This window comes from Galeopterus variegatus, unplaced genomic scaffold (assembly GCF_000696425.1).
Source record: "Galeopterus variegatus unplaced genomic scaffold, G_variegatus-3.0.2 Scaffold3380, whole genome shotgun sequence".
Classification (NCBI taxonomy): domain Eukaryota; kingdom Metazoa; phylum Chordata; class Mammalia; order Dermoptera; family Cynocephalidae; genus Galeopterus; species Galeopterus variegatus.
In genome coordinates, this window is record NW_007729491.1 from 131,447 (window position 1) to 155,772 (window position 24,326).

The window sequence follows — 24,326 nt, forward strand, 5'->3', positions numbered from 1 at the left end:
GGTATCACTCAGTGGCTCAGGGCCTTGCATTGGCAGCTTTGTTTCCTTTTTTCTCTTCTCAACGAACTGCGCCCAATCCCTTTCTGCCCCTTCCTGATGCTCGGGACAGAAGCAAAACTTTAGGGCAGAGATGGTTGGGTTGAACCCTAAGGGGGGGTCTAGCCCGTGACTAATCTCATTCTTTCTGGCCAGGGTCTGAGCCTGGTCCCAAGTCTCATACGAGAACAAGTTGGACAAAGGTGCCCAAGGGACCACCTTCACCACATGACGCCAGGCATTGGTGGCCGTGGAGTCAGATATTTCTAGGCCTCTGCTTTTTAACATGTACTTTAGAGCTTTGCAAGCTGTCTCGTCGCTCTTTCCACACACGCCTCCCATGTTGCCCCATGAGGAAGGGACAAAGGGAGCAACAGGGAAGAGAAGTACAGGGACTTCCCCCTGTTATGGTACTCACCCTGACACGCAGGCAGATTACTTCACAGTGACTACTGCGGTTGCGGGGGCCACTCCGCTGGTTGATCACCCTTCGTCGACCTTCTTTCAGAACCGAGCAGCCAGGGGCCTCACTCGCTTGCCTTTAAAAAACTCCTCACACAGGGCACCACTCTGTCAGGTCCGCCACCGGCCAACCCAAACAGCCCTAGCCTCATTCCTTTTGGTGGGCAAGCGAATGACCCAGATTCCTCTTTCCCTCCTGTCCCCTTTGGAAGGAGACGGGGGAAGAGAGCCATGAAGAGAGGTGAGCACATCACCGGCCCCAACCAGCCCAGTTAAAGGACACTCAGACGTGGCAGGGGTTCTGTCAAGCAGTTCTGTTTATTATCACACAAGCACTTGCTTTTAAAGGCAAATGGGGAAGGGAAGTTTTTAACATAATCCTATCATCTTAAAGGTCAAGAGCATGCATCCTGTCTCAATGCCTAGCTATTATAATCACGCAGTGTTCCCGAGCGCAGAAGCGTGTATTTGGCCAATAAGGGCTAAGGCAAGGTTCCCGCAGACACTCCCACCCTACTTCCTCCTGGCGCCATCTTAGGCTGCCACGTTAATACGCCCTTGTGGGCCCATAATGGCGCCATTTGTAATGTCACTTAAGGTAGCGTTAGTTTTTAAGGCCCGACATTCATGAAGAAGAAATACTTTAAGCAACATGATGGATTCAGAAACTCAATCCTAACATCTTCAAAACAGGATACATCACCTCACAATGTTAATGAAATGAAACATTATTTTTGTGGCTGCTCTGCAGCTTTCAACAATGTAGCAATCACATTTCCCATCCAGAAGGTACTCTTTTGGCAACAGCTGTATGGAATCAAAACCCAGGGGCAATGCTTCAGTTAAGGAGAGATGTATTTCAAAATCTGTATCATGGAATCACTCCCCCATCAATGCAGAAAACAACTGTACTGGTGCTTATGTTTGATCTGTATGAGGTTTTATCTTGCCTTCTCCATAATCGTGTCAGTGTTCCACAGTGTACAAACCATAGTGTGGTGACAGTATTTGCAAGGACAACAGAAGTGAATGTCACTCCATTAGAAAGAGTTCAGACATTGCTTCAAGACCACAAGCATCATGACAAATTTACAAACTCTTATCAGGCTTTCAAGGAACTGAAATGCCATGGAACTGGAGAGTATTACTGAGGCTTGGTGCCCATTCTTTTCTGTAACAGATTCAGCAATGTCCTCTCTTTTGGCTTTCGAGTTCCCACTAAGAAGCATCTGACTACTGAAACAACTCACAGTGCTATTCAGTCAATTATCATACCTGTGGAGATCTACTGGGTGCCATGCTGGGATTCTTGTTTTTTCCAATTAACGTTATAAAAAATCATACACAGTCTCAGATTGGTGGGGAATTCCAGTCTTTCCCCACAGTTTTCAAAAAAATCTGGCTAGAATGGGACAGAAAACTGACAAATCTTTCAGAGATGCCCATCTAAATTGCCATCAGTCCCTCATCTCTTGGGGCATAATCAATGTGACTTATGAGTTCTTGTTAAAGGTTATATGGGGGAAAAAGTCAGTTAAGTTCCATTTATCAACTGAATAGACTTTCTAAGAAGAATATATTGTCCCTAATAGGCCAAATATAAGTTGATGTAATAAGCCCAGGCCACAGTGAATTAGGGGCAAAATTATTTTCCTTAAGCACCAACAAAAACAGAGTAAAAGGTTTCAGGAGGAAAGTTTAAAGTTTTTGTTTTGTTATCACTACCCAAGAGCTTTAGGCTAATTACCTGGTAAATAGCTGTCTATCTGATGGCCTTTGACAAGGAACCTAACAGCAAGATATGATTCTTTTTTCCAAAACAGTCTTTAAACCTCCTGTATTGAAACATAATTGGCCATGACGAGCCAAAGAAAAGGCTCTTAGGCCCCTAGGACTTCTTGAGCTTACTTTGTTACTCCATTTCTTGCTTCTCTGCTCTCAGGAGCAATTACAAAGGATAGCCTTCATTAAACTTAAGCATATATGTGGTAGGACGAAGGAGCAGAACAGAGAAGAAAAACAGCTTATTAGATACAGGCTTTTCACGGTAAATTGATTGTATTAGTATTGAAACCAAGCACCTACTGGGATAGTCACTATCCAGATTATTTCTGTTTAGATATGGTAGAATCAAGCAGCTAATAAATGTTTCTATTTTGCTTTCTAGTTTGAAAGTTTTCTGTTTAATTCTGATTGTGACCTTAAACACTTCCAAAACACCCTTATGTTAATTTCACTTATTTCATTGCCAAAAGATGGAGGGACTTAAATAATATTGTAGGTGTTTCATCCTGTTTCTTTAGAAGTTTCATATTAATTGCACATAGATCAAACTCTGCTTAGCTTGGTTTCTTTCAATTATTGGTGCCAAGCTAGCAAAGGGCTTTAGCTTGTTTTTCCTTGAGTAGTAGTTTGTCATATTCAAGCATTCTGTTCTCTTGAAACTCTTCTTTTAAAAAGTAAACACTTCCACAAAATGTTATTTTGGAAGTTTATTAATATGATCCCAGATTTTTTTCTGGTTTCTAAACATTACAAGGGGAGGAAAATTTTAAAAAGCTCAGGGCAGCTTTTGTCCCACAGTGTTAGCTATCTTTTATTTTACTCTTGGAAACAGAAACTTCTCCAGCATTTTGACATTTTAGGAACCCAGTTTTACCATTGTGTCATTAAAACAATGAGCTAGTTTGAGAGCATATAGTCTAAATGAAGACATTTTTAAGGTTATTTTGAATTCTAGAAGTTGGTAATAGCCAGTTAGCATATTCATCCCTTAACAGACAAAAATATATTTGTCAAATGAATGAGAAAATATTAAAATATTTTTTCCAGATAAATGAAGCAAAATGACGCCTACACCAATAGAATAACTAATGAAACATAAGAAACATTCTGGAAAAGTGGTTTATGAATCTTTTTTAAAACCCCATCTATAAATACTGTATAGTTAAGATTGCTTTCAACACCTGACAGAGTAGGTAGGTTTTTGATCTTTCTGGGTAATTGCAAATGTGCACATAGAGACCAAAATAAAATCAGAGCATCAATTGGTAATTCACTAGAAGTTTCTGGGCAGATAGTCCGAAAAAGCTGTTTACCTCTAAATGCAGTGTGGCTGGTTAAATAAAGTGAACATCCTTCTTCCAACTGTAGAGGATTAGGAAGGATACATACTAAGCACTAGCCAGGCAGTAATGAAGCTAAATAGCTTTACAGAGGCTCTGTTTGAAAATGCTGTGCTGAAAAAAAAAAGAAAAAAGAAAATGCTGTGCTGGATGCCACAATTTGCTTTAGAGATCAAAGTGCAGATGTAAGGATTTCAGAAAAAAAAATTTGACACCAAATAAACATGAGTAGCATTACATGTCCTGTGAAGAGAGCCAGAAAAAAAAAAAGAAAAAAGAAAATGCTGTGCTGGATGCCACAATTTGCTTTAGAGATCAAAGTGCAGATGTAAGGATTTCAGAAAAAAAATTTGACACCAAATAAACATGAGTAGCATTACATGTCCTGTGAAGAGAGCCAGAATTTCAAAGGAGTAAGGTTTAGAAATGAATGAAGTCATCTCAGTTGCTTGACTCCCTCATTCTTGTGTGTGTGACCTTCATGTATGTATCACGGGGATGTCCACATATTCAGCTCATGGCAGTTACGTTAGCCTGGGGTTAAACTCTGGCCCTGGGAACTGACTCTACTGGGCCACTGGTTCTATGGGGCTTGCTTTCGTCTTCACAGTCCACACAGATAACAGAAATCTAAGTTCTGAAGAACTTTTGTGAAATACAAATGAAACAAGAATTCTGAGGAAAACCCTTTGGTTTCTGCTGTCTCAAATATGTGGCATCTTTAAAAAATAATTATTAATAAGTATTTGTAATAGTTTTAACTCGTAATGTTTTCTATATCTTTGTCACCTTTTACAGCCTTTGAAGACCAAAGTGCGAACACATTAGCACGCATGGTTTTGTTTTGTCCTGTAGACTTATTAAATTTGACGAAAAAATTCAGCAGAACTAGTTGCCAAATCTTTGTTTGAACTTTAAGTCAAAATGTGTTACGGGCCGGCCCGGTGGCGCACTGGAGAGTGTGCCGNCGACACCGAGGGTTGCGATCCTGTTACCGGTCAGTAAAAAAGACAAAAAGGAAAAAAAATGTGTTACTAATAAAAGATCTATTGTTTTTACCTTCAGTGTGAACTACTGTGGCGATAATTTTGAAAAGGCAAACATGATTGAATAACTATCTGAAAAGCCTAAAAAGTTACATATGTGGCACAGCCGGCTCAGGAGGACCGAACACTTTTATTGTCTTGTGTCCTATACATCATGTCTGATGCCACCAGAAACACGTTATGGATTTATTGAATAACTATCTGAAAAGCCTAAAAAGTTACATATGTGGCACAGCCGGCTCAGGAGGACAGAACACTTTTATTGTCTTGTGTCCTATACATCATGTCTGATGCCACCAGAAACATGTTATGGATTCTGTATTTAACACACTTAGCGTGGTATGAGCCTGCAGGACTGCACCACAGAGTAAACATAAACTTTATATGGTGGCAAATGTGTGTGTCTTCTATTTTTCATTTGGGTTTGGGGACAAAGTTGATGTATTTGTCTCAATAGCTGATATTCATTTTAACATGGTGGGCTGTACAATCTCCTACTATACATTGAGAACTGTGCAAACAGAATTATTTATATATAGTTACCTTTGAGTACCTGAAATTCCCAAGCTCACCTTCAGTGGTAATACTCAGTATAAGGCTGTGCAAACATGTAAAAGAACAATGGGTGGTAGACAGAGTGTACAAAATGGGAACTAAAGGGCTTACTTTGCTCATGTTAAAATAACATGGGTTTGGTGTAGGTGAAGTACTGTAGCGTGAGGGGTATGCAGTCATAGAATGAAGGCTAGACAGGAGATTACATCTGAAAAAGGGTAAGAACTCAGACTTGGTTTCTTTTAAATTAAAATGTCTGTTTTCTCATGTGCAAAGCAATGCATATCGAAGACTTGAACAGGTATTCTCTCTAAACTTGAGGATTTTTAGTTTTTAATGCTGTCTTTTTGCTATACAATGCTAACAAAGGAGGAGCAGGATTATCTATTTAAGACAGCAGACTTCAAAGCAAGGAAAGTTACCAGAGATTTTTTTTAATGGCATTACATCATAATATAAAGGTTAATTCTCCAGGCCTATAATCCAAATGTGTATTACTGTTCTTATTTTTATTGATAGAAAACCAAGGACAACAAAGAGAGGGAATGACAATCCATATTCAGAGGGTGGAATATCAGGCACTGATTCTCTCCTCGCAAGCTCTGCCAATCATCCTGTGTTTAAAGGAACACCAGAATATCATACTTGTATATTTTTAAGCTAGAGTCCTGGGACCCAGGAGTCTGAGGAAGGGAGGTTATGCATGCCAAAATCAAAGGCATTCACACCAACAGCGTACAAAGGTTTCCATTTTTGCCAACACTTGGTTTTTATTGATTATAAAGTGATATTTAATTGTGGTTTTGATTCACATTTCTCTAATGATTACTGTTTTCACAAGCTAGTTAGCCATTTGTCTTTTTTTCTTTTTCTAGCAGCTGGCTGGCGCAGGGATCGAACCCTGGGCCTTGTTTCTATGAGCACCGTAGGTTGTTAGCCATTTGTATATCATCTTTGGAGAAATGTTTAATCAAGTCCTTTGCCCATTTTTTAATCAGATAATTTGTTTTTCTGTTGTTTAGCTGCAGGAGTATTTTATGTATTGTTGATGTTAATTTTTAATGAGATATGATTTGCAACTATTGCACTTTGGGGGTGCTAAGAGTATTGTGTGTTTTGTTTCAAATTATACTTGGTCATTGCTGGTATACAGAAAAGTGATTGACTTGTGTATATTAACCTTACATTGTGCAATCTTGCTCTAATCACTTGTTAATTCCAGGTGTTTTTCGACTGTTTACTTGGATTTTCTACATAAGTATGTCATCTGTTGACAAAGACAATTTTATTTATTTTTTCCCAATCTGTATATTTATTTCATTTTCTTGTGTCATTACATTAGCAACACGATACTTTTAGTACAATGTTTTTAATATATTGGTGAATAGGGGAGAAAGAATTAACTATGTGCCAATTACAATCAACAGAATTTCACAACTACATGTAAAAGTTTTCATAAGCACGACAAATGTCAACCTGATGGACCTCAGCAAAGTTGCTGGCACTGAGAGGCTGTGTGAATCATACAAAGGAACTGCCTTGAGCTCATGAGACTATGTTTTAAATTTTTACATCAGTCTGTTATTTATACATAGGCATAGTACTGTTTTCATCCATATTTTAAGAAACTAGGAGTAAAAGTGTGATTCGGCCTAATTTCCCCATTTTAAATAATGGAAATAGGCTCCTACTAATTTGCCATGGAATTTATGATTTTCAAGAACAGATTACGTAAGAAAAAACGTATTATTAGCCCAGTGAGTTCACATAATCCACAAACAGTGTTGGGGGAAAAAGGACAGGCATGATCAAGGCAAAGGTTTCTAAAACAGTGTTTATTCTAAGTTGACTGCAGTTCCTCAAGTTGATCTCAACAACAAACATGAGTTTTGACTTAATTGTGGCAAGACAAACACTAGTCCAAAAGTCAGGATGCCTCACTTCTACAAATCATATAACCCCACCATTCCCCTAGGCCTCCCACCATCCCCCAGACCTTTCCATCCCCTTAGGCCTCCCAGCATCCCCTCCAGGCCCCACCATCCCTCTAGGCCCTCCAGCATCCCCTCCACACCCCACCATGCCCAGCTGCCCTTCCCCCTCCTGCATCCCCTCCAGAACCCACCGTTCTCCAGGACCCCACCTCTGGACCTTCTGCCCCTTTCTCAGCCCAGCCCTCATCCCGCCACCTTCTTCCAGCCCCTGGTGCTTCGGGGAGAGAATGGATGATCATCGCGTCAGCCATGGCGGGCAGACAATGCCCAGGGAGAGCCCGAAGGGCTCTGGCTAGCGCCTCCGCTCTCCTTACGCGCTGCAGGCGGCTGGAAGACTGCGAGACTCAGGCCCGCAGTGAGCGAGAGCGGGAGACGCGGAGAGCCCGAAGGGCTCTGGCTAGCGCCTCCGCTCTCCTTACGCGCTGCAGGCGGCTGGAAAACTGCGAGACTCAGGCCCGCAGTGAGCGAGAGCGGGAGACGTCAGACGCCACCCAGGGCCAGTAAAAAGTAATGCGACTGCGGCGCTGCGTGAGAGCGCACTGAGCGCGCATGCGTACAGGACGGGAGGACCAAGACAAGGTCCGGAGGGAACTCCGGGCCCTCGGGCTCTGGTTCCGGGCCTGTGCCTCTCCGTTTCCGGTCCGGCCGAAGTGAGGCTCGGGGCATGGGCATCCTGCCGGGCCTCGAGCCCTCCGCGGATAGCCTGCAGTCCAGTCCTTGCTCCCCGGGCCCGGCCGGATGGACCGCGAGACGCGCGCCTTCGCCGAGCGCCACTTCCGAGGCCTCGGGGGCCGCGTCTTGGACGGCGGCGGCCGGGCTCCGGGCAGTGTGGCCTTCATCAAGGATCCCGACGCCTTCTCCTACGCCGACTTCTTCAAGGGCTACCTGCTGCCCAACGTGCCCTGCGTGTTCTCCAGCGCCTTTACCGAGGGCTGGGGCAGCCGGCGGCGCTGGGTGACCGCCGCGGGGAAGCCCGACTTCGACTACCTGCTCCAGAAGTACGGTGAGGGCCGGCCCCGGCCTGGAGCACGGGGCGGAGGTGCCCAGACCCCCGGCCCGGGCGGAGTGCAGTGACCGAGCCCGTTATGGAGGGTGGGGGCGGCCAGGCATGAATGGTCCCGTGAGGAATTCGCCTGCAGAAGGTTTGGAGGACAGACGACGTGGAGGACTCTCAGCAGAGTCTGTACCTGATCCTGTCGTTTCAGGAGACGTGGTTGTACCCGTTGCAAACTGCGGGGTCCGGGAATACAATTCGAACCCCAAAGAACACATGCCCCTCAGAGACTACATCAGCTACTGGAAGGAGTACATCCAGGGGGGCTACTCCTCTCCGCGGGGCTGTCTCTACCTCAAAGACTGGCATCTCTGCAGGTAAAGGAGTGTGGGGCTCTGGCTTGGCACCACCATCCCTAGACCCAAAGGAACCCGGAGACGTTTTTGTGGAGGCGGCCCCAGGCTGCCCATAGACGAACCTTTCCTTTTCCAGGCTAGAAACCTACTTGGAAGCGTTCTCTTTTCGGAAGGTCGATGCCTCACTATGCTTGCATGGTGTTGACCACCATAAGAAACACAGACAGGCTGTGGTCACGCACCTTTTTACCGTGTTTGCCCAGAGTTGTCCCTGATGGCTCCTCTTCACCCTCCCGGTCTAACCTGCAGCACCTACTCACTGCTGCCTCTTAGACGCCCCTAGAACGGGCCTCCACTCTCCTCCTCGCTTCTCCAGGTCAGGCCTGTCCCTTTCTTGCCTTGACTGCTTCCAGGGTCTCCTGACGTCCTGCTCCCCCTTGCTAGGCTCTCCAGAGACAGTCCAGGTGATCTTTCTAGCATAGCTGTGTGCCACACCAAGTTTAAAATCACCAACTCTTTAACGTGGCATCCAGAGCCCTTCCCAATCTGCCCCCACCTACAACACACTCATCCCGGGAGCTTTGCCTGCCCCAGAGACCCAGCTCAAACGATGCCTTCCCTGGGAAACATACCTGTTCCCTCTCCTGCCCTCTGTTCCCCTTCTCCAAGGCAATGCTCCAGTGTTGCGCCTGTTCACCCACTCAGGGGTGTACTTTTCACCAGCAGAAACATCGCAGTCAGACCCCCACCAGTTGACAGAGCATAGGTACTCAGTTAATGGTGAGTGAATAGTCAGTCAAATTCTTGTCTCACGGATGTGGAAACTAAAGCTCAAAAAGGTACAATGAGATAGAATTTGGGCCCCCGTAATTCCCACAAGCAATCCAGAGTGAGTGCATGAGAAGCACCTAGCACCTGCACCACGACTCATTTCTGCCACACCACTGCTTGTTTGGCAGAGAGGGCTGGCCCAGGTGGGCTTTGGGTAAGGAACAACCAGACACTGGTTCTGGCTCTCAAGGACCTCCTGTTCCACTAGCAGAGATGCACACATAGTCTCAAACACTGCCATGCACTTTGGATTTGGGTTTTAGATAAGGTACAAGTGCTTTTTCTGGTGTAAGTGTATCCCACATATTGCATGGAACATACTTACACTAGAAAATTGTTCATTGTTGGGCCGGCCCAGTGGCTCACTCGGGAGAGTGCGGTGCTGATAACACCAAGGCCCCGGGTTCGGATCCCATATAGGGATGGCCGGTTCGCTCACTGGCTGGGCGTGGTGCTGACAACACCAAGTCAAGGGTTAAGATCCCCTTACCGGTCATCTTTTAAAAAAAAAAAAAAGAAAATTGTTCATTGTTTATTTGAAATTCATCTTTGATTGTGTGTTCTGTGTTTTATCTGGCAACCCTAAAAACTAAGGGCAAAGGAAGGCCCAGTGTCAGGTAGTCAGGGGAAGACACAGGGAGGTGATATCTGAGCAGGGTTCTTTTTTGGGGGGAGAGGGGGGTGGCTGGCCAGTAACTGGGTCTGAACCAGTGATCTTGGTGTCATCAGCACCACACTCTCCCAAGCAAGCTAACTGGCCAGCCCCCTGAGCAGGGTTTTGAAGGATGAATAAGAGTTTGACAGGTGTACAAAGGCATGGCAGGCAGAGAAACCAACATGGTATTTTGGGAAACTATGGTGGTTTGGTGCTCCTGGGGCTCTCCTCTGTCATCATCTCTGGTCAGGAGTCATGCGTGAGTGAATCCAGAAGCTTTTTCCAGTGTGGCGTTGGTAGAGTTGTGCCTTCCCTGGGCTGGTGTAATTGATTCCTATGTTCGGGTTTCCGTTAGTGGGGTCCTGGGGATGGACCCCAGGAGAGTGAGGGGTTGAGAGGGTAAACAGGTGGCCCTCATAGCTGGGCCTGCAGCCTGGCATCCACTGTGCAGAGTTCAGGTCGCTAGCGTCAGTGAAAAAATGAAGGCCCACAGTTCAGGAACCAGGAAAATGCTGATGATGCATTAGGGCATCGCTCAGCTCAGCCAGAAACCGAACTCCCAAGACGGGTTCAAGAGGCGGCTGTCGTGTCACAAGTCACCGCAAAGCCATCTTGTTTGCTTAGGATTCTGTCATCAGTAATTTGGATGGGGCTCAGCTTGGATCCTTCAAGGGGCTGCATCATCTGGCATCTCCACTAAGGCTGGGGGTCTAAGGTGGCCCCATTCACACCATTCCAAACCTCTCTTGACATCTCACCTGGAGCATCAGTGAGAGCTGGGTGCAGGGAGGTGGGCTCCTGCCACTCCTGCCACAGCTTCCTGCCACAGCATCATGCCACTCCACAGAGACTCCTCGGCAGAGGACGTGTTCACCCTGCCTGTGTACTTCTCGTCTGACTGGCTGAATGAATTCTGGGATGCCTTGGATGTGGACGACTACCGCTTCGTCTACGCGGGACCCACAGGCACCTGGTATGCCACATGGGGCCCACAGGTACCTGGTAACAGGTGGGGTGGGAGGTGTGGCCACCACCTGGCTCACAAGACAAGGTTATTAGGAAAAGGGGCTGCTTAGTTGAGGTGTTAGAGCTGGGGACTATTGTCCTGTGTGAGTAAGGGCCCCCCCTTCATTTGGAGGTCTTGGGGGTGCTGAGCTCATCCAGACTGCTCAGAAGCAGGGAAGCCCACACTAGCCCCTGCCAGGCACAAAGCAGGAGCTCTCCCCACAGGTCCCCATTCCACGCCGACATTTTCCGCTCCTTCAGCTGGTCGGTCAACATCTGCGGGCGGAAGAAGTGGCTCTTCTTCCCCCCAGGGCAGGAGGAGGCCCTGAGGGATTGCTACGGCGGCCTCCCCTACGATGTGACCTCCCCTGCACTCCTCAACACCCACCTGCACCCACTGCATCAGTACAGCAGCCCGCCCCTGGAGGTGACGGCCCTGGAGGTCACGCAAGAGGCTGGCGAGATGGTATTTGTGCCCAGCGGGTGGCACCACCAAGTTCACAACCTGGTGAGGCAGGCACACCCCACCCACGACATGCCTGAGCCTGCCTAGGCCCCTCCTGGCCCACAGCCTCTTTCTCTTACAAAAAGAGGGCAGTGCTGCCCATCCCAGTGTCTCTCTCAGAGAGGTGGGACATGGGACACAGCTTCTGGCAGCATTGCTGATGCCCCAGCTCCTCTGTTTCACTCTGTGCCACATTCCTTCCCTGGGTCTACATGCTCTGGGTCAGTTGAGGGCTAGGACCCCACAGTGTGTTCCCAAGTCGCCCACCCGGGGTCCAGGGCCTGGCACAAGAGGCCCTGGTGAGTGCTCACAGACCAGGTGGGGGCAGTGTCCACTGTGGACTCCTGGACCAGCCTGTGCTTTGCCCGTTCCAGGATGACACCATCTCCATCAACCACAACTGGGTCAACGGCTGTAACCTGGCCAACATGTGGCACTTCCTGCAGCAAGAGCTCCACGCTGTGCAGCAGGAGGTCAGCCAGTGGAGAGACTCCATGCCCGACTGGCACCACCACTGCCAGGTGGGACAACTGCCTGGGACAGAGGCAGGGGCAAAGGAGAGGCTCCCGAGGCCTGGATGGGAGGTCAGGGGTAGCAGGGGCGGGGGAATCACCAGGGCCAGGACTTGTGGTGGGGCACAGGTCTAGGTCTTAGGTGACAGCCTGCATTCTCAGGGAGGGTATGACCTGTAAGGCTCAAGCTAAGGATGGTCACCAGCTGGGAGTGTGAGGGCATCAGTCTGGGGGCTGGGGCAGTCACCAGGGCCAGGCTCCTGTGTCCTGGGGAGGCTTGCAGGCTGCATGACTCAGACCCCTCTGGTCTCCGTCTGACCTCTCAGTGCCTCTCTCTTACTGGTCTCACGCCCTTCAACCTCAACAACTGGGCCCATGTTTGGGACCCTTTGTGTTCCGGGCTCTGACCTTGGTTGTAACAAACCTGGCTGGGCTGTGAACACCCAGTGGCTTACTGGCCTGTCTCCTATCTGGCCCAGGTCATCATGAGGTCCTGCTCGGGGATCAATTTTGAAGAATTTTACCACTTCCTCAAGGTCATTGCTGAAAGGAGGCTCCTCATCTTGGGGGAGGGAATGGAGGGGCACATTGCGGCCACTGGGCTGGGCCCCCAGCAGGCTGCTTTTGACATTGCCCGCATCGCAGAGGTGCTGACATCTGTGGTCCAGCACCCAGACTTCCAGAGAGTGGACACCAGTGCGTTCTCGCCGCAGCCAGAGGAGCTGCTGCAGCAGCTGGAGGAGGCCGTCGCTGCCACTGCATCCCTTTAGCACCTGCTGGAGGATGGGGCGCCCTGGAGGCACCAGCCAGAAGGCAGCCTCCCTGCTCTAGGCCCCACCCAGAAATAAAGACAGCCTTCATCCCTGTGGCCTGGGACATGCTCCCTTCTGAGCCTTCTGACCTGGGCATCCGCAGCAATGGCTCTTCCTGTGAGGTTCTGATGGGATCATAGCCGCCTATGGCCATTTCCTAGGTCCATTTTCTTTTCTCAGACCCTCCCAGCCTCCCCTCAGGTGAAGGCCAGGACACTGGAGCCTACAGGATCCAGCCTGCCTGCCTCTGGAGGCTCCTCTGTATGACCCAGCCGCGTGCCCTGGTCACATGCTCACATGCAGCTACCCCCAGCCCTCTTCACCCTCTGGCTGTCTCCCTGGGCCCCAGGGCCCCAGGGCAGCAGCAAGCCAAGGAGTTGGGCATGATGCTACAGGTCCAAGTTAGGCATGTTCAACTGGATGTAGTTCACGTCTGGAGGCACAGGAGCTGGGCGGCAGAAAATCTTCAGGTCCTGGTCCAGTCAGGTGCCCAGGTTGGAAGAGATGGTGCTGGAGGAGGTGGGTGTATGGGCAGCAGAGTCAGAGGCCTGGAGTTCCTTTCCCCACAGCCCCTCACAATACCATGTGGGCACTGGGCTCCTATACAAGCCCATCCATAGGTCAGTCCCCCACCTTAGCCTAAAGGACTGTCCTGGTGGTGGCGGGACTGTCAAGAGTCTCCATCAGAGGGAACTCTGTTAGTGGCCACCTCTCCCTTTGCTCAGGGAAGCCCAACACTCCACTGCCTGAATCCTGGACAGGGTGGGGCGGTACCTGCTCTGTTCCTTGCATTGGCTACACATAGTAGGTGCTCCATCAGTGTCTAAGGGAGGGAAGAAGTGGAGTCTGCCCCCTGCCCAGCCTTCACAGGGACCCCACAGCACCTCGGCCTGTAGCTCACACACCAGGGTGCTGCCCTGTTCTGTGGGTCTCATCTTTCCACTGACGCAATTCTGAGGAACAGCCACTGCAGCAGCCCCAGCCCCACCTGCAGCTGGGCACAGAGAACTGAAGGTCATGGCACATATGAGCAGGTTGCTCACTACGCCCCTGCCTTGGGCCCCACATTGAGGCATAGGTGGGGAAGAGTTCTTGCCCCTGCAACTCCCCAGAGCACCCATGACCCCTCACGGCTCTGTGACTCCTTTCTTCCTGCAGAGGGAGCCCCAGACCTTGGCCCTCCAGCAGGCATAATAAGATGTATGAGGGCCAGCTTCCTGCCCAGCCTCTCCTCCTTGACCCACTGTCCACTTACATTTTCAGCTGCTCCTGGTGTCTGCCATCCCCATCACAGCAGGGTAGGGTGTATGCATATCTACAGGAAGCAGTACATCTGTGCTCTGGACACAACCTACTACAACCAATTGGAATGAAAGCCCAGAAGGGCAGGAGTATTTGTTCTGGTCAATGAATTATGCTAAGTACCTAGAAAGGTGACTGTGTACCTTTACATATAGGTGCTTCATATATGTTTGTTGAATGAGTGAACCCCAGCCAGCACCTCCTCAGATACCTGAGTGGGCCTAGGCCCCTCTGCCAGTCCCTAGGACCCCTTTAGATGGAATCTCAAACCTGTCTTACAAATGCAGAAGTAGGGCTGGCCAGTTAGCTCAGCTGGTTAGTGTGGTACTGGCAATACCAGGGTCCAGGGTTTCATCCCTATACTGCCCAGCCACCAAAAAAAAAAACATGCAAAAACTGCTTTGCCCAAACCGAGGGGCCAGTGAGTTCTGAGACAGAGGCTGCTTCATGGGGGAGAGGAAAGTAACATGAACAACGCCAGTCCCTCCAGCAGCCCTTTACCGGGTAGGCACTTTCTATGGCTTGTCCTGACTGGTCCCTGCAATGGCACTCTGGGTTTGGTCCATTCGGCACCCCACTTTTCAGGGGAGCAAATAACTCAGGTGAAGTGACAGCTGTGAGCCACAGTCAGGGCTGGGTCACCTCTGCAGTGGACAGGTGGTGCTTAACCTCCGAGCAGCAGGTCCAGCACTTGTGTGTTTCTCCTCATCGCCCCTGCAGACTGTGAGCTTCTGGGGGCAGGGACCACCCAGGAGAGCCGCACTCAGGCCTTACATGGCCCCTACCCAGGGCAAGTATGCAGGCATAGCCACGGGATAGATTAATGAGGATCTCAACTCCCTGCCTTTGAGAAGCTCAGTGTGGGGATGGATGCTAGTAATAGAAGTGACGAGAGATAGAGCCAGGTGGTAGCCAGAATGAGCCTGGGGGCTCTTCCCAGGGTCTGGTTGCTCTATGGAGCACAGCGGGCACTGCTTCTCCCTGGTGATCAAGGGCACTGGGTCCCAGGCAAGTCAGAGGAAATAGAAGCTGAAGGGTAGGGTCACCAGGCCTCCAGGTAGCAGTCCTGTCCAGTGGGATCCTCCACCCCCCATCCAAGATCTTTTTGAACCAGGACATCATGAACTCAGAACACCAGATAGTTTGTATCAAAGAAAAAAGAGAGACATTTCCCCTCCAAGAAACTGAGCAGCAAACACTTGGAGATCAGGTTCACAAGATTTCTGCTTGAAGGAGGAGTCCCACCTCCAGGAGAGGGGACACAAAGGAAAGTGTGTGTCTGAGTCTAATCAGTGACCTGCTCAGCTTGAGGTTCTTGGTAGATGTCTGAGTGGAGAAGTGCAGTTACGATATATCTAAATATTTGTAATGACCCAGACACCACCCTGACTAGTGTTATGGGCTGAGTTGTGTCCTCCTCCCCCAATAAAATTTATGTTGCATTCTTAACCCCAAAAACTTTTAAAAGTTAACTATGTTTGGAGATAGGGCCTTTAAACAGATGATTAGATTAAAACGAGGCTGGGCCCTAATCCAATATGACCTGTTTTTATAACAAGAGGAGGTTGGGACATACAGAGACATACCAGGGGTGCTTGTGCACAGAGGATAACCACGTGAAGAAAACGTGAGAAGGTGGCCATCTGCCATCCAAAAGAGCCTCAGAAGAAACCAACCCTGCCAGAACTTTGATCTTGAACTTCCAGCTTCAAGAACTGAGAAAATAAATTTCTGTTGTTTAAGCTGCCCAGTCTGTGGTATTTTTACATTGCATCCCTAGAAAACTCATACAACTAGCCAACATGAAATCTAGAGCAATGTAATTGGCTTTCATTATTCATGCCAACGAGTTGAAACCAGTCTGTACTCCACCTAGGGTGGAGGTTGTATCATTCGTAACTTCTGCCAGAGTTAGTGATAAGCCTGTTATGGAGTTAATTGTGTTGCCCTTCCCCCAAATTTATATATGAAAGTCCTAATCCACATTACCTCAGAATGTGGTGTTACTTAATACCATTGCAGATGTAATTAGTTAAGATCAGCTTATTCTCAAATAGAGTAGACTCCTGTATTAGTTTGTTTCTGTTGCTTATAACAAAATACCTGGAACTGGGTAATTTATAAGAAAATGAAATTTAGTGCTTACAGTTTCCGAGGCTGGGAAGTCCCAGGTCCAGGGAACACATCTGGTGAGGGTCTTCTTTGGTATCAGCTTTCCAGCAATGCAGGGGTCTCACATGGAAGAAGATAGCAGAGCAGAGAGACTAACCTCTCACGTGCTCTGCTTTTAAAGCCTTCAGAACCACGCCCCTGACACCATTTTTAATCCATTCACTATGGCATGGTCCTCAGAATCTAATCACTTCAAGGCCTGCTTTTCTTTTTTTTTTTTTTTTTTTTTTTTTTTTTTTTTTTTGTTATTGACTGGTAAGGGGATTTCAACCCTCAGCACGGTGTTGTCTGCACCACGCTCAGCCAGTGAGCACACCAGCCATCCCCATATAGGACCCAAACCCGCGACCTTGGGGCTGCCAGTGCTGCACTCTCCCGAGTGAGCCACGGAGCTGGCCCAAGGCCCCACTTTTCAATTACCATAATAGGATTTCCCACCTTCTTTCCACTGTCACAGTGGGGACTAAGTTTTGGGAGGACATTCAACCCAAGGGAGCTCCTAATCCAGTATGGCTGATGTCCTTATAAAAAGGGGAAATTTGGTCACATACCACACAAAACATTGTGTGAAGACAAAGGCAGAGATCAGGGTGATGCTTCTACAAGCCAAGGAATGCCAAAGATTGCCAGCACACCACCAAAAGCTAGAGGAGAGACATGGAACAGATTCTCTAAGATCTGAATAGTCAACGTGGCCTCCTTTTTGAGGTCCCATCTGAGTCTGAATTTGAACCTTTGTTGATTTATAGAAGTAGGACCTTTGTGTACAGGCAAGACTCAGAATATGATTCCTAAAGTGCATGTAGTGTTAATCTGAAGCAAACAAGATCAGGTGTTCTTGCTACAAAAGTGGTATTTAGAAAGAACTTAAGGAGATCCAAGAAAAAGGGTGTTATTCACTACATGAGACAGAAATCAAGGCCTTATGTTAGCTGGTGAATGAGTCTGGTGAACACTAGTCTCTCACATGTGGCAAATACTTGACCCATTGCCCAATGAAGGTTGTGGAATTAAAACTTAGAATTTCCTAGGTTCATATCAATAGATTATAATAATAATTTGTTCTTTCTCTGGGAGAGAGGGACACTAACACAGTAACAGGTTGAATTGTTAAGGTCATTTGTCCATGTGGTGTAATTGGATATGCCATCGGCAATAATTTCCTGTGGTCTCATCTTATGAGACCAGAATTGCTAGGAGATTTTTTATCATGGGGATCTTGTGAATAGTTGGTAAGATGGAGGACAGTGGCTACTGTATGGGATAATCTAAGAATAGCATTATAATAAATATGTTCTGACCTAACAATTATCATAAAAAGAAAAGAAAAATGAAAAAGCTATGTTTCAGAAATGAAGGTGATCAGATGGTTAGAGCACAGTGTTGATAACACCAAGGTCAAGGGTTCAGATCCCTGTACGAGCCAGCCACCAAAAAAAAAACAAAAAATGAAGGTGAGATATAGACATACCCAGATTAACAAAACTGACAGATCTTGTTTCTGGAAGACATGTATTACAAAAAAATATAAAAAGAAGTTTTTCAGGCTAGAAGCAAGTGACCCCAAACAGTAATTCAAATTCACACACACAAAAAACATAGGGCACCAGTAAAGGTCAATATGAAACTATGAAAGGCAGTATAAATGCACATTTTTATATTTTCTTCTCTTAACTGATTTAGAAAGCAATTGTATAAAATTGTATATATACAATGTATTGTTCTTCTTGTAACATATAGAAATGTAATATATGCACCAATAAAAGTACAATGGAGGTGGGTGGGGAGCAAACCTGTACCAGGTTGAGAAAACTCTAGATGGTAAATCTATAAATCAAATGAAAAGAACCATAAGTGATAAATAATAAAACAAAATCATTAACTATATCCTTGCTTTCCTTTCTTTTCCAAGCTCCTTCGAAAAACATAAAATTTTATAATATAATAATTATAACAATTATTGTTGAATTTGTAATATTTATAGATGTAATATGTATAAAAATAATACCTTTAAAAGTATATACAGAAGAGTATAGAGTTTTGTAGGGATATAAAGTTATCTATAGTAGGATGTGTCTGTGGCCTTCTCAGCACACCCTGAAGGAGTTGCTGGCAGAAGCTAGACAGGCCTAATTCAGGGCAGCTGTTCATTTCACCTTGGTTGGACTGAGCATCCACTAACCTGATTACTGATTGGAGGTCATCCCTCCCCTTCTTGAGTGGATAAAAGGTGTCTGGTGCAAGAAAGGACAAGTTTAAGTCTTGTCAGAGTGCCCTCATGAGGGGATCATACTCGGGGTCCTGGAACATGGTAGCTGACACTCATCTTAGGTGTGTGTGGTATGTGCCTTGTCCTATATTTTTAATTTGTTTAATTTGGCTAACTGAGACTGGATTCTTTGGTGACCATAACACAATTCCACCTATGTCCAACACAGGTGAGAGTCATAGGGCTCCCAAAGAAACTTTGCTCCCTCTGGTCCTTTGGATACTCTTAGGTAAGAAAGAGTCTTGCAGAGGTGTTGGAATTTATTATTCATGACATGTAGTGGTCTCATAGTAACTTTCACCAGAAGAACATACCCCATTCCTGGGTCAGATGAAACTATGACTCATATGGGGGGTGTGCACATAAGGTTTTGGTCTCTTTGCACCCCAAGCACCCCAACATCCCTTGGTGTTTGGGATCACCCATGACATATGCTAACACTCAAAAAGAGCTGGTTCACAAAAGGGCTGTACATAAAACAGCACACTAACAGACTCAAAACACTTTCCCTAGAAATTAGGGGATTTGTGCCAGTCATCTTAGGCCAGGCCTATAGGCAATATACTGACATAGATCCAGAGCACCCAGAAAATACAAAGCTAATTAATATGACCCTTATTAATCAGAGTGCTCCAGATATAAGGAAGAAACTACAAAGATTAGAATGGGGATAGGGAACGCCAATGTCTCAACTGATGGATATTATCTTCAAGGTGTTGAATAGTCATAACCAGATGCAAGAGAGACAGAAGCTGTGTGAAAAGAGATGGCAAGCCACACTGCTTGCCACAGCTCTCAGACCAACTGGCGAAGTCAGAGAGCCATGGGCAAGACCCCCAGGGCCCCCACAAACTAACCAAAGAGGTCATCCAGCCATGGGAGCATGGCAATGTGCCTATTGTAAAAGAAAATGCTATGGGAAATGGGAATGACCCAACTGTTGGGAAAAATAGGAAAATATCAGGGCCCCTCGGATGTTCAGAACCTTGCTGAGCATTTGCTGTAAATATCCTCAGGTGTTCCTTGTTACTACTTAATGTAAGTTGTGTATGGGCACCCAGATGTCCAGGGTTGTGGACTTAAGTGTAAAAGACAAATAGCTCTGATCCACAGTGCTTCTCAGAACTCTCAGAGAAGCTACTAGGATAGTTGCTCCTAGATCTGAATAAAACCCATTCATTTTTCTATACCTACGGCTCCTAGAACATTTTTTTTTTCTATTACCTAGCTCACAGACTTGCATGTGGAGGGTTTGTAACCCAATCTGTGCAACAGACTCGAGGGGTCTGTAAGCCCTAGCTTTATACCCAACTAANAGAAAATACAAAGCTAATTAATATGACCCTTATTAATCAGAGTGCTCCAGATATAAGGAAGAAACTACAAAGATTAGAATGGGGATAGGGAACGCCAATGTCTCAACTGATGGATATTATCTTCAAGGTGTTGAATAGTCATAACCAGATGCAAGAGAGACAGAAGCTGTGTGAAAAGAGATGGCAAGCCACACTGCTTGCCACAGCTCTCAGACCAACTGGCGAAGTCAGAGAGCCATGGGCAAGACCCCCAGGGCCCCCACAAACTAACCAAAGAGGTCATCCAGCCATGGGAGCATGGCAATGTGCCTATTGTAAAAGAAAATGCTATGGGAAATGGGAATGACCCAACTGTTGGGAAAAATAGGAAAATATCAGGGCCCCTCGGATGTTCAGAACCTTGCTGAGCATTTGCTGTAAATATCCTCAGGTGTTCCTTGTTACTACTTAATGTAAGTTGTGTATGGGCACCCAGATGTCCAGGGTTGTGGACTTAAGTGTAAAAGACAAATAGCTCTGATCCACAGTGCTTCTCAGAACTCTCAGAGAAGCTACTAGGATAGTTGCTCCTAGATCTGAATAAAACCCATTCATTTTTCTATACCTACGGCTCCTAGAACATTTTTTTTTCTATTACCTAGCTCACAGACTTGCGTGTGGAGGGTTTGTAACCCCATCTGTGCAGCAGACTCGAGGGGTCTGTAAGCCCTAGCTTTATACCCAACTGGGGGAGAAGAGGGGGAACAGAGCCCATCAAAAGTCAAACCACTAGATGTTGCAACTCAAATTCAGGGAGCAATAGGGAATGACAGAACTGGTGGTGGGGAAACTCTTCTCAATTCCATCAGCATTTCCCATAAGGAACCCCGGGTAATAACAAGTGTGGTTAAAAAAAAAAAAAAAACATGTAGACTTTCTTATTGACCCTGGGGCCACCTATTCAGTTTTAAATGCCCAACATGCCCCCTCTCCCTAAAACTCACTTTAATAATACTGTGTGTCTCTGGAAAAGTTTCTCATAGGCCCCTTGAATGTCATTTGGGAGATTTAGGAAAGGTATAAATCCACTGGTAACTGCCTTTCTCTAGTATCGACTCATTAGGCCTTGTCAGTCCCCTTATAGCACCCCTGTCCTGCCAGAGCAAAAACCAGGGATTAATGATTATCATTTTAATTGGTAGCCTAATTGGTGCCAGATATAGAAAACCTGTCAGGTGATGCCTGCACAAGGTATATTGTGTTCCTAGGAAACACATATTTGAGACATGGAAGCTGTCCGTATAGTTAATGTCACTGGATCAGATGCAAAAGGGTTCTTACCATAGGTGAGATTACGTACCCTTATAAAATAAAGGGTCCATCTAAGACTGAATCTCCCATTGGACTTTATTCAATAGACATGGTGATCTATGGGCAAGCTGATATAACTGACCCTCGCTCAAATGCCACTAGGTTGTCCTCCTTTACAGCTCCCGAGAGCCTACCTATATTGGGTCTGCGGAGAATTCACTTATTCTGTCCTGCCTTTTTGCTGGGTTGAATTTTGCTATTTGGCCCCTAGTTCTGGGAGACAGATTTGAAAGCTGTTCCTCCTGTCTCCATTCCTGTCAACTTTGCAAATAAAGTCTTTCTTCTCGCAAAAGCCAGTGCCATGGTATTAGCTTCTGTGCAAGCCCTTTCTCAGTAACATTTTAAGAATTGCTTTGAGTAGAAGAGAAATGTAGTCTAATTTTCCCAATTTAAATAAGGTAAAACAGGCTACTATTATATTCCTGCAGAATTTATGATTTTCAAAAAGAGGTTGTTGACATTAAGTTGTTTGTTTATTCCTCACCTTTTTTTCATTGAATTATATGAGATTTATGGGCTGCATGAATTAAAATGGAAAAGCAGGAGAGGGTGGCGGATGATGGTCAACTAGAGTTGTCTGGCGCTCACCCCTTCCCCCCACCAAAAAGAGACCAAAACAACAAATAAACAACTATGTTTTAACCAGAATGACTGAAGAAATATGCTGCAGAGCCCCAGGGGAGTGACAAAATCCTTGTGGAGCATAGAAGATCGGGATAGCGCAATAGTGAGTAGAGCAAGGATTCTGCCTCCCCCCATGGGAACTGATTCAGAATCAGGTGGAGAACAGGTAAGCTGGGAAAACCCCAGCTGTTTCTGCTGCCACCACAAATGCCAGCAATCCCTACCACAAGAGAGTCCCCCAGTCCTCAGAAGCCCCCAAACCAGCATGGAGAGTAGCTGAGAGTTTCTGCAGCTGAACAGCCTCATAGTAGAAGCCCCAATATAGCAACTTCCACCCTCCCCACCTAAGCAGCTATGGCACAGCACCGTCTCAAAACTGAACCCATGGCTAGAGTGCATCCTGCCCTGGGGGCTGGTGGAAACTGACTCCCTCCATACTGAGGCCCCACCTTTACTCTACCACATTCACACAGGTGCCTACAGGACCACAACCCCAGCTGTCTGGATCCTAGGCCAGATCTCAAAACTGAACCCATGGCTAGAGTGCATCCTGCCCTGGGGGCTGGTGGAAACTGACTCCCTCCATACTGAGGCCCCACCTTTATTCTACCACATTCACACAGGTGCCTACAGGACCACAACCCCAGCTGTCTGGATCCTAGGCCAGATAGGAAGACCAAGACCCCAATGTCTGAACCTGCACAAAACCCCCTGCCCCACCAAGAGAACAGGCAGACCTGCTTAGAAGGGAAGCCGCCAATAAGCAGCCAGTCCACCACATTTGCACGTACCTTCCCAGCACAACTCGCTGGCCTACTGATCCCACAGGTACCCATGCCAGCCCAACAGCTTGTCCTCCCCTCCACTCAGTGGCCCACCACATAGCAGCAGGGCCCTGCTGCACTAGTGTACACCTGTTCCTTAACCAACAGTGATCAGGCAGCAGCTGTGCCTATCCACAACAGGCCTCTACAGAACTGCCTGGCCCAGCTGCACCCTTGCAGGCTTGCTCCAGGCTCAACAGCTGATCCAGCAGCACTCCACAGAACTGCTGGGCCCTGCTGCACTAGTGCAAGCCTGCCAACATCTGACAGCAGATCTGGTAGCAGCTTTGCCTCCCCCTGCAGGCCCCTATAGAGCTGCTGGGCCCTGCTACACACTTGCAGGCCTGCTCCTGGCTCAACCACTGATCCAGTGGCACTCCACAGAGCTGCTGGGCCTTGCCACACCTATGAAGTCTTGCTCCAGGCTCAAGAGCTGATCTGGTGGCAATCCACAGAGTTGCCCAGCTCTGCTGCACTGGTGCATGCCTGCTATCTGTCCAACAGAAGATCAGGCAGCAGCTTTGCTCCACCCAGCAGGCCTCTGTGGAGCTGCTGGGACTTGCTACACCCCTATAGGCCTGCTCCAAGCTAGACAGCTGATCTGGCAGCCCTCCATGGAGCTCCCAAGACCTGCTGCACCAGTGTATACCTGCTCCCTGTTGGACAGAAGATAAGACAGCAGCTCCACCTCCACCTGGCAGCCCTCCACAGAGCTGCTGAGCCCTGCTGCACCTATACACACCTGCTCCCTGCTTGGCAATGGATCGGGTGGTGGCTTCACTTCCTTCAGCAGGCCTCCATAGAGCCACCAGGCCCTGCTACACCTGCACATCCCTGCTTCTGGCCAGACAGTGGCATCTACTCCTCTGACAGGCTTTCACAGAGCTGTTTGACATCCCCCTAAACCCTGCACCCAGGATCATCTGTTTCCAGCCAAAAGCTAGTCAGGACCCCAAGGTCAAGGGCTTGGATCCCCATACTGGACAGCCACACACACAAAATAAAGCTGTTCAGGCAACACACTAGCCCCTGGAAGAGACTCCCTCAGAGCTGTGTGCCTGTGTCTGCCCTGATAGTCAGTGATGCAATGACTCTACTTCAGAGAGACCAGCAAACAGTTGGTTGGCCCTCTATGCCTGCACACACCTGGCCTGACAACCGTTCTTGAGTATCTGATTCCAGTGTTGGCACAAACTCCCACAGTCTAGGCTACTGAGGCATTTGCAGACATTGCTGAAGAGGATTTCAACAAAACAAACTGCATGGAGACTACATTACTGAGTCCACCCTAAACCAGCACCAATGCAATATATTCAACAGACACCCTAGGATCCACATATAGGAAAAAGTCAGGTCTACATAATCCACTCAACAAAATTGGGGAAAGCAACCATATTGGCCTATTTCTGTTGCTTATAACAAAATACCTGAAACTGAGCAATTTATAACGAAACAAAATTCATTCCTTACAGTTTCAGAGGCTGGGAAATCCAAAGTCCAAGGAACACATGTAGTGAGAGCCTTGTTGGTGGCTGTGACTCTTCACAGTTATGCAGGTTATCACATAGTGAAGTAGCTAAG

General features: G+C 47.2%; 1 protein-coding gene and 1 pseudogene across 2 annotated transcripts; both read left to right on the forward strand.

The window, feature by feature from the left end:
* Positions 1-1,125: 1,125 nt before the first annotated feature.
* Positions 1,126-7,722, forward strand: LOC103600531 (annotated as a pseudogene).
* A 133-nt stretch (positions 7,723-7,855) lies between these two features.
* On the forward strand, positions 7,856-12,982 carry JMJD4 (jumonji domain containing 4). Of its 2 annotated transcripts, none has more exons than XM_008584802.1 (6): positions 7,856-8,221; positions 8,424-8,589; positions 10,902-11,027; positions 11,285-11,567; positions 11,939-12,085; positions 12,556-12,982. In XM_008584802.1, the coding sequence occupies exons 1-6, from the start codon at positions 7,957-7,959 to the stop codon at positions 12,844-12,846; spliced, it is 1,278 nt and encodes a 425-aa protein (XP_008583024.1). In that variant the 5' UTR covers positions 7,856-7,956; the 3' UTR covers positions 12,847-12,982. The 2 variants fall into 2 exon arrangements, with proteins under 2 accessions (XP_008583024.1, XP_008583026.1); XM_008584804.1 differs by having other exon boundaries at positions 11,321-11,567.
* Positions 12,983-24,326: the final 11,344 nt, after the last annotated feature.